This window comes from Dermacentor variabilis, chromosome 4 (genome assembly GCF_050947875.1).
Source record: "Dermacentor variabilis isolate Ectoservices chromosome 4, ASM5094787v1, whole genome shotgun sequence".
NCBI lineage: Eukaryota > Metazoa > Arthropoda > Arachnida > Ixodida > Ixodidae > Dermacentor > Dermacentor variabilis.
This window is the reverse complement of record NC_134571.1, coordinates 4,937,000-4,954,244: the sequence shown is the minus strand read 5'-3', so window position 1 is coordinate 4,954,244 and position 17,245 is coordinate 4,937,000. Positions and strand designations below refer to the sequence as shown.

Below are 17,245 nucleotides of genomic sequence, written 5' to 3'. Positions count from 1 at the left end.
GCAGTAAGCGAGGCTGAAGCAGAAGCTCATCGCTGCCGCCGAGAAGACCCTGCAGTTCGCGCCGCCGAAGCGGAGGCTCAGCGCCGCCGTCGAGAGCAACCAGCAGTAAGCGGAAGCGGAGGGGGGCGGCGTGTACACCCAGCGGCAAACGATGGGGGCAGAAGCGCGCGCAGCAAGCGGACAACACGATAAAGGGAGGAGGGAAGAGATAGCAGCGACTGACTGATGCCGCTGACGGCGATAGTGAGTCAACCCCAGCTATCCGCCACACAAGAACAGGGGGGGGGGGGGGAGACCCTTTCCTCCTCTTTCTGCATGGCGGCGACGGTGTTCTATGCAGTCACGTTATCTTGACTCTCTAGCGGCGTCAGCGGCATCCAGCGGTATCAGTCGGTCGCTGCTAGCGCTGGGGGGATGAAAGGGGGGCGGAGCTGGTTACGAGGCCGACGACGACGCGAAACCCAGGAACGGACGCCAAAGAGCTGCGCTCTAAAACACGGCACCGCACGGCAAGAAGTTTAGTAGCGAATGTCGAAGCAGCTAGGCCTGGCGTTTCCACGGGGGTGTCTGCAACTTCCAGTGGATCTGCGTGCGAAAACGCCGGTTTGAGGCGACGAGATAATCAATATGGCGGCGGTGGTGGCTTTGATTAATGCCGTTTCGGACCTGCGCTCATGGAAAAATGTACGTAAAATCGGACGGCGAAGTTCTCCTGTGTCCAAAATTTCAGACGCTGACTCTATGGGCTACGTGGTGTTGCCGCGAAGCCGTCCGAAAAATCTGTCGTTGAGTGTACACTGCAAACTCCTCGAGCCGACGACACGGCGTCAAAGGCGATTCGTTACGATTCCTCTCCGTTATTCGAGCCAGCATTGGCGCGACTTTCGCTCCCTTTCAATAAAATTACAGCTAATTTTTCCTGATTCAAGAACAAATTTCCCGAGTTTACCCCGAGTTTTTCCAAACTATTCAAAATCCCTGAGAATTCCCGGTTTTCCCCACTAGTAGACACCCTGGATGCTTTGACATCATCTTTTGTCAACCAGGGGGAGAAAAAGCTGCATTGTGTCGCCCCCATCTCCGACTTGGAAAACAACATGTTGCACATGTTGCTTCCACTGAGGGTGAAGACTTCATGAAACCCATGTGGCTGCATCCAATCGGGTGCATAAAATGATGTCGCCATCTCTGCAATAAGCAGCCAGACAGATAACTGCCAAGTCTGAGTTTGTTCAGTGTGAAAACGTGAACTTGAAGTCACTGTTTTGTGCATGATTCAGTTTTCTTTAAACAAGTCTACAAATCCCACCTGAGTTAGCAGACAGTGCGAGAATAATTTTGGATGTTCTTACCTCACAACCAAGTATTTTTAACTGTAATTCGGATATTTGTTTGGGGGCAATAAATTCAGGCTATTAGGCGTTAAGACAGGAAAAAAAGCAAACACACTTCTTTTTAAAAAAGAAGGGGGGGGGGGGGGACACTTGTAGATTTGGATTCTTTTGGACTGCTCAACTAATAAAGAAGCTTTTCACCAAGTTTGGTTGCTATACGTACTGTATAAAAGATTGAAATCATTTTTTCATGTGACGGTGACGTGCGCTTGCTCCTGAAATTGCTTGTGAATGCTGTTGTCACATCAGGCCGCAAAGTGACAGAAACTGGACAAACAATCAATGCCCTTTGTGTTTTCTTGCCATAAGAGAACAAACAAGGCTGCACCATATTGTGCAGAAAAAGTGCCAGAGAAAACTAATAGTTTTAGCTGTGATGAATTGGGATTGACTCACAAACTGAAACAGAAACCGTGTGTTGAAAAGACAACGAAAAAGGCATATTTTCAATAACAGCAAGTCTGGATTGACTGGCCAACCGATAAAGATTGGTAAATTAGAATAGAATTACAATAAGTGAATAATAGGATTTACAATTGGCACTAAGTCTTGGTTGCAATTTCTCAAGGTGCTGTGAACATGTGCTGAATTTCCTTAGGGACACTGCACATCATTTCACTTTCTATCATCTGGAGCAGCATGCCAGGCAAACCTCTCCAAGATTTATTAAAGAGCTTCTCTGAATTTCTGCTGACTCAACGTCACAGCAAAAATGTTTTACACGAGCAAAATTTTAAATCAGACTTCGCTGGAGCTGAAATTTATGTTAGTTCGTTATTCATGATCATCAAATTCCAGTGCGTAAAAAACGAGACAAACTTAGAAGGGACACACACGGCACTGGGTATGTCTCTTCTACATTCGCCCCTTGTTTTTCATGTATTGCTATTTGACCATCTTAAAATCTAACTGCAGATTTAAACATGTCCCAATGTAAGATCAGTGGCTGTCACCATTTCAAGAGCACTGGAGATGCATAACACACAGTCCCCAATAGCATAGTAAATAACTTTTTTTGGTGCTGGAGTTGCATAAGGATAGTTTTGTGGCGTCAAAGTCCAGCTTCCAAAGGACTCAAACATGCCCACAGGGCATGTTTAACCCGGGTTACTCACTGTCACCAGCACAATGTGTTCACAGTCACTGCTCATCATAAGACCACCATGCGCACTCAGCTCTTTGCTTCCCACCCATTGATCCAACTTTTCGTCCTATTTAAAATAATGACAATCATATTTTTGAAAAAATGCAGATCCCTCTCACAGTTGGAATGAGTGGATCCAAAGCTTCTTTGATGTAAATGCTTGCACGAATGCTAAATGTGTTGACAGCATGTGACAATAGATCATTGTACAAACTATGTAACATTATGTAGATGGGCACAACATTGTGGTAGTTGGTTTCTACATATTAGAAGGCTTGGAAACAGCGCAGTAGATAAGGAAGAGATTTCCCAGCTCAAGTCTAGAGCTCTTTCCTGTCCCCACTCTCTCAGGTAAGTTTTTTCATGCTATAAACTACGTCAAAGCACAAGAAACATTGCAGCCTTAGCTTATGTTTAAAAGGACCACTAAAGCAAAACAATAAATTAGTTTCGACTGATGAAGCAGCCTTTGAAAACACTGTTGCCATTAGTTTCCCAATTATAGGTTGATTATCAGAAGAGACAATGAAGGTCAGAGTGTAATTTTTTTAATTTCGTTCCGAAACCTATACGCCGGTACGTTGTGGATTTAAAAGTAATTTTTCACATTTTGGTGGCATCAGCTCAGTGAAAATTCTCAAAACTTGCCATATTCAGTCTTTGGCTCCTTTATGTTGTCAATCTTTGCTGCTAAATAATTACCGCCTAAATCCCCGACGGCATGACAGGAACTTCAAGGCCACCAATCTTAGTAAAAGGGTGATTTACTGAGGCAGGAGAAATCGTCTCTCTTTCGCGTCCCTTTAATGAATTGTGTGATGACCATTGCATTAAGGACACAAGAGCCTTGTCAGCTGTTTAATGCTATCAGAGGATAAAGACTAGGCAATGTCATCTGCACATACAATGTATTTAGCCTCCTTCCAGTTCGTTACCATGCCAATTCAAATCGATCACCTGTGATTGATGCTTTAGATCGCCAATTTCATCATGTTGGAGCCGTTTCTTATCCACTTAAGGCCATGCAGTAGCTAGTACAGGCACTTCACCTTCAGAATCAGTTTAAATTTTTGCGCTCAGCCGAAGTTGTGATTTTTGACTAACTTTTTGCAAACTAATGTGCGTATGTTATGGCAAAAAGAGGCGTGGCTGTCAGCTGCTCGAGAAAGAAGTATGCCGCTCATGATGACGTCGCACTAGCATCAAAATTTTGTAATCAAATGACTCCCAGCAAGTCAAGAATTAAATTATATCACCGACTTTGCCATGTGACAGTGCTGAGCGGTGATAATTAACCGAAAATGACGCCAGCTGTTCACTAGTGAGCTTTGGCTTGGAGTCTGAGTCGTTTTCTTTTGCCAAAGTGTATTTCTGAAGGTCTGCCGCATGTCTGACATGTGGACCTGGCATTTTCAACCAGTTTCCAAAAGTTTAAGTTTTGCTTATCTCGTAAAATCTCAGCAAGGGGCATTGCCGGTGTCACTGTGCAGTTATCAAAAGTCGCTCCCATGGCGTCGTCCCGCGTGGCTGCGTTGCGAGAAAAGCGTCGTGCTTGAAACTATGCTGCAACCGCACTTTAAATTAGTGATGAGGACTCGAGTTACGATTTCGAAGATGACAGCAAAGCAGATTCAAGCTCTCACGGTGGCAATATTTTGAGTCAGCATGGGACATCCGCAGCTGTTCAGCAAAGAAATTTCCATTCACGTAACGATGGCCGCCCGTAGCAAATCTCGGCCCAGCACTATGGATCAGCGCAAGACAGGTTACAACAGCATGGGCTTTCTTTCTACTCTTCTTCTCTGCAGAGGTGATAAAGACAATCTGTAAAAATGCAAACAGATATTCTTGGATGCATAATCTTGCAGTTGCCCTGCTACACTGAGAGCGATCGGTCCTGGAAGAGGTACATGACTCTGGACAAATTGGTGACATACGTTCCTTGGGCTTCTCATCGGACCATCCTCAGAAGATGCAGAAAAGGCGGAACTCCAAATGTGTTACGAAGACCGCAACGTCGAACAAAAGCTAGACGTTTTGTGGAGAAAAGTGCTGAGCGCACCTATGCTTCACAAAATCCAGGAACTACTTCACCGCATGGCATGAGCGATGAACTGGTCTTAGTTTTTTTTTTTTTGTATCTGAAGAATGACGGTGTACCGAGCATTTTTTTTTTCAGACACTATTCCTGGGTTATTTATTTTTGAAAAGCAAATTCTGAACTTCCTTTTATATTAATGTTTTTGTAGACATCATGTTTTTATTCTTGTTTTTATCAACTGGCAGCAAAAATGGCACTTTATAGAATTTTTGTTTTACGTAATAAATTTTTTTGTTTGGCAACGTCTTTTTGGAAAGGGCATTTTATTATGCACAATATGCTATGCAGCAATGTGTGCTGGGATATCATTTGTAGGTGAATAATTTTTTCCTGAGACCTATAAAAGAAACTACCGTTTTCTTGCGGTAATGAGAGTTAATATCATCACTGATGTAGATCATAACTCTTTCAGATGCCGCTCGTCATTAGAGGAGAAAAAAATACTTTTCACTATCAGCCAGATTAAATAAATCAGTGGCAAACAAGAAACTACAACTGTTAAGTTTTCAGAGGTATGTACACAATATTATACAAAGTGTCATAGCAGTCACAAAACTCAACAATGTGTCGCATGCATCTTTTTTCAGGCACAGCGGCATACCCTTGGATCGGCCCCTGCAACCTTCTCATTTACAGCAAGGCCGTTCAGAGCTGGCTCTGCATCTGGCCGTGTTCTCTTTCCAGCCTTTAGAAATCATGATTACATTTGTGTTTGGTTGAACACTGTAATAGCTTTGAAGATAAAGTCAGACATGTACCCTAAAAAGTGTGCGGCACTTGGGCATTACCCACATTCAATGGGCTGTCCACTGAGCACAGCGCTGGTAGTGGTTGTTGTGGAGAGATAAAGCAATTCCTTTTCTTAAAAATTTTTTCATCATTTTCTATTTTACGTCTTGCAGCTTCTCTCCATCCACGTCTTCAATGCATGTGGAACTGACCAACTCAATCATACTCTTCGCCATCACTTAAGTGGATGTCCAAGACATTTTTCAACTCATTTTCTCCAGAAGCTTGTTGTCACAGTGCTTGTGTGCATCATCAAGTTTCTTCTTATAAAACGAGGAAGAAGGCAGCGCTGCAAACTATGAAGCGATATACGTGCCATTCACTAGCTAGCCAGGTCGAGCCCTGCTCTACACTGCATGGTGCTTAGCGTAGAGGCTTCCAAATGTGTTATCATGACACTTTACACAATTGTGACAGTACACAAATTGCAGCACTGAGAGGACAGTGGGTGCCGGTGCGTGCAGGTGCTGTAATGTGAACTTTACACACTCGCACAATTGTTATATCAGTAGGTAATCATTTGAAAACCGTAGACAATGTTGAAAATGCAGAAAAGAAATGAGAAAGACACCATATCTGGCGATGCCATATGGCACACTGCCATCCTTAACATTTTGCAGGTTTGATTTATGTGTTCACTGTATGTCGCAGTAAACACCACATTTGCAAAACAAATAGTGGAGAATTCGGCTGAAACAGTTAAACTGGCAGCATCTGTAGCATGCTCCGTGTAAAAAGTGCGATTTCGAAAGGTGCCCAATTGGTTATAGCGCCTGATAGGTTTAAAAAAAGCGGGGCCCTAAAAGGCTGTCTTGTGGCACACCATTTGTAATTGACATACCTACAGATAAACAGTGCACTTCACACTGATAGTGAGAGCTAAGGTACACTATACATAATTAGATTTTGATAATTCCAGCGGATACCAGTGTGTTCGAGCTTTGCAAAAAGAAACTCGGGGTTGATGGTTCTGAGAGCCTTGCTAAAAATTACAAGCATGCATAGTGCAAGAAGTTGTGATGCAAAGCTAGTTAGCGTGTAGTACTCCTGGTAAAGCAGAGCATGTTTTGTTGTGTTGATAATTTCTGGTAAAGCCATACTGACAGTGAATAAGGATAGATTACTTGAGAAAAAAAAAGGAACACAGAGGTGACAGCAAGTAAAATAAATAAAAGGAAATTAAAGTGTAGATAGACGTTTACCTTTACTCGAAACATTCCTATCTCATTTTTGTAAATGGATGCAATTACTGCTTGCTGCATTGTCTGCGGTGAGTAGAGCAGTACACTATTGTACGAGTGTGTTAGACATGGCACATGAAAGGATAATAGTGCATCGTGCTTTGGACACTGACTGCATCTAGGCTAGAAGTGTCTTGTAGAGCATTAAAGACAGAATAAGCCTCCCTTGCACCTGTTAGTTATAAAAAATAGCCCTTGTGGTACTTGGTAACCGACAAAGCAAAAAAAGTGCCAGCATTACAACAGCCGTTACAATCCGGATACAAAAATTTATGGAAGCAGTGGATTATCTTAGTTCCTGTTCTTCTGCTTTGGAGTGCCTCGAAATTTCCATTATTAGTAGATTCACATATCTCCATTAATTTTTCAGGTTACTTGAAAAGGTCATGTCAAATAAATTATTCTAATAAGCCTTCCTAGTCAACTGCATTTCCAGGGTGTCTACCAAGTTGACACTTCCAAATTCCCTGTGTTTTCCAGGTTTTCCCTGAGTGGCTTTGCAATATTCCCTGAGTGACACAGAACTTTGTATTATGTCAAGGCGGGCTGACACCATGTCGCCCGATGCTGTCACTCTCTAGTAAGCATGTTAAAAATAAAAAAGCGACTTCCAGTTTTTATAATAAGGAGTAGTGCTTACCTTATTCAATAAGAAAACTGAAAGGGGGTGTGGCTAGTGAAATGCTCAGCAAATAAAATACCTTCAAAAAAAAAAACATGGCAAAACCAATTGCGAATCGAGTCGACCATTCTCAAATACGAATAAAAAGGAGATGCATACAGAAGCAAATATTTTCGAATATGAGCTATTTCTATCTATTGATTACAAGCTCATTTGTATGATGTCCAAACTTTGTCACAAGTGAGATTCTCTCTCAACAGCTGTTAAGTCACCCTCAGCTGTTCAGACATACTCTCAGCCTGCGCACAACGCCTCAGTGTTGCGTTTCGTTGCTTGTAAGAGTTTATTTTGGTTTGAATGAGGGACACCTGCATCTCGGCATCAGCCAATATACTTTGTTTTTTTGATCTCAAGCTTCTTCAAAGAAGCGGCAGCATGCCTCCTTCCCCGTTCATTCCTCAATGCATCAGTCCTTCCTGTTCTCGTCCTCCTTCCGACGCACATTCACTTCACGAACCACTTGAACCATCCTCTTGGTCATTTGTACAGTGAGTGTACGATTTTCAGCACACCCTAGGGGCCACAAAAACATCCGAAAAATTGGGTAGGGTACAGCTAAAGTTAATCATTCGCACCACAATTTGTGTGAAATGTCTCATATTAAGAGAGCCACTGACGATTACAAGTTACCCTCCTCTATAGTCATGCATTTTCTCCTCAACTCGTTCGCTGAGTGATCAGTGCTAAGCTCCACCTTCACTGGCTCTGCGTCATGATGGCACGATGTGTCGTTGACCTTCCGGTTCTCTAGGAGCGCATGCGCGAAGCCTCTCCAAACTCTCCGCCAGCTGCTTGGCAGTCGACCCCAACCAAGAGCTATCGAAGCAGCGTGCGTTGCGTCCTGTTGCAGCGCCGAGCATGTCTGGTATTCCAGTAACCACAGGCGAGCTGGGTGTTTTAACGGATGGCTGGAGGCATAAACTCAAGCTGACGAAGGAAATTTAGCGTAGACGTACGTGAGTGACCTGATTGGTCTGCACTATCCAGCCACCTGTTGGCGCAGAGCTTAACCAGCCAAACAAAGTGCTAATATTGTGCTAATCAAGTGCAAAACATTTTAAACATTTACAAAAACGTGTTAACGATTACACTCCTGCGAAAAATTTATACCAGCAGCAAAGAAGAATACATTTCATTACTGCTGCTGTGTGTGGGTGAGCTCTGTGCCGCCAGGTTGCTGCACCATGCGTGTGTTTCACCATGTGTGTGGTTTCACGGGTTGAGCAGGCCATTGGCGCTCCTGCTCAACCCGTGAAACGACATGGTCAAACGGCCAGGCCCTGTCCCCTTGCGCTTGGGTTTACTCTAATACCGGACTCGCAAAACGCTATTGCGTTAATAATCTTCCAGTGTAAAGTGACGGCCGCAAACACGCAAATCCTGGCGCCGATCGGATAGCGCCAGTCCGCTCTTCTGCTGTCTTGCAGAGGGACATGATGTCCCAGCTTGACATATTGCCAGTCGCTACGTTTGCAGCCCACAACGCAACAAAGTCGAATCATGGTGCTAGCGAAAAGACTTAGACCGACTCTGACCGCGGAGCTATCGTAAAAATGGAGCATGTTGTAACACAAGCAGATGACGCTTGCTGTGTGCTGGAAGTGCTTAAGTGTAGTGAGAAATTTTTCTTGAGCATTCTCTTTCTGTTACTTTCATTTTATAGAAACAAATTAACTAACATTGCAACTATTACGAACATCATTCATTCACCATCAAGATGGAAAAATTATCGATGGCGCGCCTTGGGCAGCAAATTGGATAGGTCGCCCTACTGACGTCAATTGGGTGATTTACGTCATATGGGTAGGGGTAGCTGAAAATTCCACCAAGCAATGTGCTGCGATCGGCAGCGATGTACATTCTTAAAACCTTATAATAAATTACACGCTTTATGCGGGGCACTTAGATGCGTCAATTAATGATAAGAAGGACCTACTCAATCGACTCCATACGTTTGTACAAAATCGTCAAATGCGTTTCAGGGTCCCTTTAAGGGCTCAAATCGCCACAAGCAAATGCGAAAAAGCTCTGAATGTGTGCCAGTACACTTATTAGGCATATCGGTGCTCATACTGTGACAGGAGATGGCGAGTGTACACGTGTATCATTAAGGAATAAATACTGCGTCCCGTGACAAGTGCCCCTTTCGACGCTTGTTATGCTTCACTACGTAATACTACTGTAATAAGGCGAAGATAACTTTCAGGAACCTGCCTTATGCAACGCGCTGCACTTTCCGAGCTTCGAAGCTAATAGCGAGGACTACAAAGGCGGAGTCGCATTGCTGACAGTGGCGAATTCTTTCAATGAAAAACACGGCACCGAACGGCAAGAAGCTTAACAGCGAACGTCGAAGCAGCTGGGCCTAGCGCTGCCGCGATGGCGGGTACGGCTGCAAGCGGGTGTGCGTGCGAGAGCGCCGTTCGAGGCGCGAGGTAATCAAAATGGCGGCGGTGGTGGCTTTGTTTGATTAATGCTATTCCGGACCTTGGTTACGGCAAGAAGTCCGGAAAATCGGACGACGAAGTGTTCTTGCGTCCAAAATGTCAGACGTTGACTCTATATGGGGTACGGGGTGGTGCCGCGAGGCTGTCAGAATTATCGGGCGTCCGGAAAGTCAGTCGTTGACTATACACTGACACCTCCTCCAGCCGACGACACGGTGTCAAAGTAGATGCGTTACGATTCCTCTTTGTTACTTGAGCTAGCATTACCGCGGTTTTCGTTCCATTTTAATAAGATTGCAGCTAATTTTCCCTGATAGAAGCACAAAATCTCTGAGTTTTCCCTGAGTATTTCCAGATTATTCAAGATCCCTGAGAATTCCCGGTTCTCCCGGTTGGTAGACACCCTGATTTCACTGTTTATTTTGTTTCTTAGAGATTTGAAACTAGCGGAAAATTCAGGTTCTTCAGGATTGATGAATTTACCAAATAGTTTTTATTTTATACAAGTCAGATAAATTAGGTAGTCATTCAAGGCTTGGATGCTTTTTTACATGTTATTATATCGATGACCAGAAAGTAATTGCTATAGATCAGTAGAAAAGGTTGATTTCACTATGTACATTCAGACATGGATCTTTCACAAACAAATCCCAAATCTACGGAAGCAGTGTGATCCTTGAAATATGTCAAGCTTGCATTCCCAGATTAGCTGGCAAAGTGATTTGACAGAAGCTTTGCGTAAAAATTATTTTTGAACTTGTAAAAAGCAAGCAAGTTATTACTAATGTTAGTGGCAACAACCCGAGAATAACAAGCAATTGCATGGTTAGTGATATTTAAATTTAAAGTTGAAAAAGTTTTAGTTTTAACATGCATTGACCATGTTCTAATGTGCAATGACTCATGACCAGCATTTGCTGTTGTAACACAGCATGGGCCGCCTATGTTAAAAAAAAAAGTAAAATATAAGCACTTGCACGACTACATGACAAAGGGAAACCAGATGGACCCTGGTAAGGTAATCCTGCCAATTCTGCTGCACCCAAGAGGAATAAAAGAAGGTCATGGCACATCCCTGACCTTGCTCACTTCGAGGCAGTGATTTGAAAGTGCAAGTTAAAAGGGGTGCTGAGAGCCCAGTTACAATAATAAAATGGTGAGAATAGCTGGCCGACACCGTGATGTCCCCTTTAAGTTGGCCTAATGCAATGCAACAGCTTATGTAAGCAATGTTACTTAATACTTACCTTGTTTAAATACTGCAGGAGGTCTGTCAAAAGAGAAGGTAAGCTGGCGTGTTTCGATGAAGCTGCCTCATTGTTTCCACTCTGAAAGAAAAATGGCATTGATATCTGTTTTTTGTCTAAGACCACTTGTACAGACATTAAAGTCACATATGCTTTACAGAAACGGGAGAAGTGAAATGTTGCTCAATTTGGCTGGTGTGGGCCAGAAATTGGAAAAGGCAGCTGTTGCTGCACATTATCGTGTAGAAGGCCTTTAGCTGCCATCCACAACATTTGCTATTGTTCTTTATTAAATAATAATGAGGAAGTAGGCCAATATATTTATGGCTACCCCATACTTACTCGTAATAAAGCAACACTAAAGACAATAAAGAAAAGTATAAAAACTGTACACACACTAGCACACATCACAAGCACTAATTCAGTGAATTACTACAGGCCTACCAGCACTGTTTAGTACAGGAACAGCAGCAACTGCATGAACAAACATTATTCTATACACAGCAATCATGCACCAAGTTTTATAAAGAACTATGCAGGTGAAACTAATTGTATGCTGTTAATGGCAACCTAAAGTTTACAGCCGGTATGTCAACGTTAGCTGTTAGAGCACCTTTGAAAACATCAACTGTTTGTGGCACTCTATGTCTTGGTCTTGTGTGGCTATTTATTTTCAGGAGCCCTCAAAATGTTAAAAAGATGCCATGTGACTACGTGCCAGTGCTCAGCAATGACAGTGCTCTCAAACAAACTCAGTGAAAGGTAATTGCCTTGCATTCAGCACACTGTCCTGTACAGTGTATCACATCTGAGCTAGATTTGGAGTGGGCAGCACGCACCAATAACACAAGAAGAAAAAATTACACGCATGAACATAGCCATGGCAAAGCAACAGCACGCACCAGAAGCCGACTAAAAAAATCGAGCAACTTTTTGCATTGTCACAGTGAGAGCTACTAGGGGCAGAGGGCTGATACAATACAGCCTATTAGCTACCTTCAGAAACCAGCACGAATGCGACACACTGTGCAAAGCGATGTGCTAAAGGCAAGGCTTACTTCCCAGCAACCTTTACGCTGAGCTTGTTTGACATCACTGTCATTGCTGCGCATATGGTCACATGCTATTTTTTAAATATTTCACAAGGTTTACACACAGAAAGAAGAGCCACGCAAAACATACTGTGCTGCAAACAATTGAAGTGGATGTTTTCAAAGGTGCTCTAACACCTGGTCTTGACATATCTGCCTAATAAGTTAGTTATTCTTTACAAACTAAATTATGAATGAAGCAATTATTTGCATAGAAGGTTTTACTCTTATTTTTTTAAGAACTTGGTGCTTGATAGCTGGGACACCCCAGATAAAACAGCAAGCACAACATAATTGACACACAAAGTCTCACAAAAGCAAAACAAAGTAACTACAAAGGTCAAGTCAGATTATAGTGAAGGATGTTGACAACATGTGTCTGCACAGCAGGTTAGCCTGACCAGGGACTCTATTCACTAAGAGAGGTGAAGGCACCTTTTGCTGGTCACACTAGGAGCAGGTGCTCTGCTGAGGCTGCATTAACAAGAGGCCGGCCCATACTGTCTGCATAGCTACCACCCCATGGTGAAAACAACATAATGGACAAGTGAAAAGACATCTTGTCACCTGTCCAAGTCTGTTTTGATAACGAAAAAGTCCAGCTGCCGTGACCATCACTAAAACTGTCTTTAGTCTTGTATTTGAAACAAGCAAACAGCAGTTACACATTAGTGAAAAATAAAAAAATTCGGCAGAGACACTTAATTTAAGACTGCTTATGTGTGGGAATGCGAAAGCATTATAGTCCCTTTGGTGAGGTGTTTTCGACTGATGTTTTTGAATGGGAGGCAGTGCGCTCATTTTATGCGCACATGACATGGCACCACCTCCTTCCTATTGGATGCGCCATCACATGCCTAGTGACGCACTAGGCCATTACTTTAGTCAACCAGATGGCTGCGACAGGACGTGTGCAATGACACACGCACACCTTTCGTCAGCCAAAACCGTGGAGCCACTGCGGTGTCGGGAAAGCGTGCTCGTGTCACACCCCGGAGGCCCGGGTTTGATTCTCACCCAGACCTAAAGTACCAAATTTTCTTTTCATAGCCATTAATTTACTTTGTTTACAGGAACCCCCGTGAGAAATTTGACATTAATACGAGCATTTCTGGCGTGTTTTTAGTCTTCGTGCCGTCAACCAATTTTGGTACCATTGCTCAGTCACGCCGCTGTCGCCGGACTTTTGCGTAATGGGGCATGTAATGCATTCACATTAAAATAGTGCAATGCGCTTCACTGCTGATTAGCTTCGTACACCGCTTGCTGGTCAAGTGCATCTAAAATCAATAACTGAAAATCTCGTTGGGTTGGGAAGCAAACTCATATTAGAAACAGAATTCCAAACGAAGTACTTGTGGTCAAAAAAGGCTAGAGCTTTCATACAAAACCCGGAACATTAACCCATTTCACAACAGCAGCACCTTGGTTGGCATTCTTTATTAATGAAAAACATCTCTGCTTATTTGCGCCGAGGCACTACACAGCTGCCAGGTATTTAAACATGGTGATAACGCTAACCGGGGGCTCTTTGCAGAAATGTAAAATGTGAGGAGGAACATGTACATAAGCATGTAGATTGCAGTAGGGCAGTTTTTGATATCCTTTTGCCACGTGAACATTGTTAGACGAGACAAATCGGTAGGTGTATCCATGTGTACACATGCTAATTCATTGAAGGTCATGCATGGTAGCAGTCACCTAGCCAGCCACTGCAAAGGTTGTGGCTGTAGGTTATTATAGTCTGAATGATGCTGTGTTATAAATAAAAGCTGCAGTTCTGTTTGAAGGGCAAAGCTTTGACAGTAAAAAAAAAAATTTAATTATGGGGTTTTACATGCCAAAACCACTTTCTGATTATGAGACACGCCGCAGTGGAGGACTCCGGAAATTTCGTCCCCCTGGGGTTCTTTAACGTGCACCTAAATCTAAGCACACGGGTGTTTTCGCATTTCGCCTCCATCGAAATGCGGCTGCCGTAGCTGGGATTCGATCCTGCGACCTCGTGCTCAGCAGCCCAACACCATAGCCACTAAGCAACCACGGCGGGTAGCTTTGGCAGTGATAGCATGGTGCTAGAATATTCAACAACCTAAGGCTTGTATATTCATGGGCAGTGTAAATTGCAGTAAACTCATTCACCGACTAAAATAAAGACACAGGGTGTGACATGCCCAAAGCCATAGATGAACAGATTTGAGCACTCGTGTTCACAGTGCTGGCGTGATGAGGAGTGCCACCAGTGGGGAGCAAAAAAAAGCAACGATTCCATTCCCTTCACTCCAACACTGGCTGCGCAGGAATGCCTTCGCTCTTGCGCCCACACACAGCAGGTCACATGACCTCCAACACTTGGTGCGTGGGCTTGACAGGCTTGCCTACACATGTGGTGGAGCACCTAGAAGCTGCAGAGTCCAAGTGCTCATACAATTGCCATTGCAATAAATGGATATAGGGAGCAATAAAGAATGTGAGTCATGGGAAGTATACACAGTTCTGCAATGCAGTAATGATTGTGTTCCATTGCTGAACATAACATAGTTGTCATTTCATTAATTCGGTGGTGGTTACATGTTTTGTTTCCCTTTCCTGTTGCACGTGCACTTTCATATAGGCAGCGAACAAGCAGTAGACACAATCAGTGCTGTGCGGAGTGGCTCCTTCACTCTGTGTCCTGTTGTGATGGCACTTTTTTTTTATTAAGCCATACCAAGCCAGTGAAAACACAAGCCTGTAGACTTGTAGGTATCGGTAAATACAGTGGAACCCCGATTATATGATTTTCTTGGGACTGCGAAAAAGCATAGTAGAATCTGAACATAAGTTATGCCTATAAAAATTCTACTTATTTCGCGCGACATATTTACGAGAAACTTCAATGTAAACTGCTAACATACTCTGGAGGGCTTGGAAAGCCAAATTACCAAAAAAGTAAATGCGATAAATATGAATGCTGCAGTACAGGTACAAATCATGCTTTATTCAAACGAACCTTTATGGCACTCCACTGTCCATTGCCGCGATTCCCGCCAGCCGGGGCGAACTTTAAAAAAAATGTTGGTAAGTTTCTTTTGGACCTTGTTTGATCCGTGAACCAAGAGTTTTCGCTCGAGTTGGGCAACGTCCAAAAGGAGGTCCTCTGCGGTGTCGTGTGAACAGATGAAGTTCCAGATGCCATCTATGTGTCGTAGCACCTCGGCGAACGTGGTAGGCACAGGCACGGCACCTATGGCGTCATCGTTGTCCTCGTCCGATGTCGCAGCGGTGGCGGCACTGGGCAACGCCTCCTCGATGGTGTCATCCAGCGACACCTCACTGCAGATTGCAATGTTGTCGTCAGCGTCCACATACTCGGTGAAGATTGTGGTGAGGTTTAAACCCTCGAAATCGTCGTCGGCAAAGCCTGCAACGGCCTCGAGCGGCATCGAGATTGTTGCGTCCCCAGCAGAGGAGGCAGTCTCTCGCTTAAAGCCCCAGTGCTTGAACGAGTTAGTAATTGTGGTTCGAGACACTGCGTTCCACGAACTGGCAATAAAATGCATAGCATCGAGCACAGTGATCTTTTTTTCTGACTCGCTGTGCTTCATAGATGCCAGCCGACGCTGCACTAACCGCTTCTGGTACCCTTTATTGACGCACTTAATGATGCCAGCATCCAGCAGCTGCAGCCGGCTTGTGCAGTTGGGAAGGAAAAAAAAAACAACCCTGATGTTCCTCGGGCTGGGCGTATCGGGTGGGTGGCACGGTGTGTTGTCCACGAAAAGCAATATTCTCCTCACCTTAGCCCCCATCTTGTTATACAGCTGCAGCAAAAAATTGCTGAAGTGCGAAGACGTCATCCATGCCTTTTTGTTGAAGTTGTAGCTACATGGCAGCGTCTTCAAGTTCTTAAAGCCTCGTGGCTTTACAAACTTTCCAACGAGCATGGGCAGCCTCTCGGAACCGTCCTCGTTAGCACAGAATAGTGCTGTCACACGCTCTTTACTACGCTTGCCACCATGATGACAGCAGTCACCCTTAAACGCAAGGGTTTGCTCAGGCTGCATATGGTGAAAAATACCGCTCTCATCGGCGTTGAAAATGTCACAGGGCTTGTATGCAGCAATCATCTCTGGCAGCGGCTCCATCCACTCGTTCACCGTTGAAATGTCCATGGAAGTGCTTTCTCTGCAGGAGCGGCTGGCTGTACACAATCCTGTTTCGTTTTTTAAAGTAATCCAGCCACCTGTTAGATGCCTGAAAGTCGTCGATGCCCAGACGCAATGCCATAAGGTCCGCCTTTTCTTTTAGAATGGCACCGTCAACGTTGATCGCAGAGCTCCGTGCTTGATGTAGGCACTTGACGAGAACTTTTTCTAACTTCTCATGCTGTCGTTCTTTTACCGCTTTCCGCTTGAGCACGAACTTGTTGGCATTCTGCAATATCACTGCTTTGTTTGCCAGGATCGTCTTAAGCAAAGATTCGGGTATCTTAAGGTCTCAGGCAATGCTGGCTTTTGTGGCTTCATGCCGCTTTTCCGCTTCCTCGATAATATTCAGCTTCTCACCGAGCGACAGAACTGTCCGCTTTTGGGACATTGTGCGTTGCGTTGCTCCACACAACTCAAAACCTCCGCTGAACGCTGGTCGCTAGGATTACGATGAAGAACACATGCGATAAACCTAGGCCTTTCCGCACTACCATGTCGGCGATCTGCTCCTGGGAAACTGGAAGGATAGAAATGCTTCCCCAATGCGACGCCACCGAGAAGAGAGGGAGAAAGTGAATGTGGAGAAGAAAAGGCGCTATTGCAGCACAGCGGGCGGCTGCTGATGGGGGGGGAGAGAAACGCATCCCCAACGCGACGAGAGGCTACGCCACCGAGAAGAGAGGAAGTCAAGCGGTGTCAAGCGCTCCTCACGCAGAGAGACGGAGCGAGGAAAGAGACCGGTGGCACTTTTCTTTCGTCTGCCGTTCCGTCCTGTGCTTCGCGAGGGTCGTCGTGTAACGCGGGTCAGGTGTAAGATTGCATCGGATAACTGGGGTTTGTAACCCTTTGAAGGTTTTTGCCATATATGTACGAAGGCGGTTTTCTGTCCCGCAAGGTCTTTGCCGTACAGGTACGGTTT

At 44.4% G+C, this 17,245-nt stretch overlaps 1 protein-coding gene and 1 long non-coding RNA gene across 5 annotated transcripts in view; one reads left to right on the top strand and one right to left on the bottom strand.

Moving 5' to 3' along the window:
* LOC142578595 (uncharacterized) overlaps window positions 1-6,268 on the top strand; it is a 39,045-nt gene extending 32,777 nt beyond the window's left edge. The window contains exons 3-4 of the long non-coding RNA XR_012827267.1: window positions 5,052-5,151; window positions 5,227-6,268. This is a non-coding gene — a long non-coding RNA (uncharacterized LOC142578595). The remainder of the gene's footprint in view (window positions 1-5,051; window positions 5,152-5,226) is intronic.
* LOC142578593 (uncharacterized) overlaps window positions 1-17,245 on the bottom strand; it is a 66,273-nt gene that overhangs the window by 31,606 nt on the left and 17,422 nt on the right. For all 4 annotated transcript variants that reach the window (XR_012827266.1, XM_075687986.1, XM_075687988.1 and 1 more), the window contains exon 7: window positions 11,046-11,126. Coding sequence is in view for 3 of the 4 variants with exons in the window: in XM_075687986.1 (XP_075544101.1) it covers window positions 11,046-11,126 (81 nt within the window). In the remaining variant the exon portion in view is untranslated. The remainder of the gene's footprint in view (window positions 1-11,045; window positions 11,127-17,245) is intronic.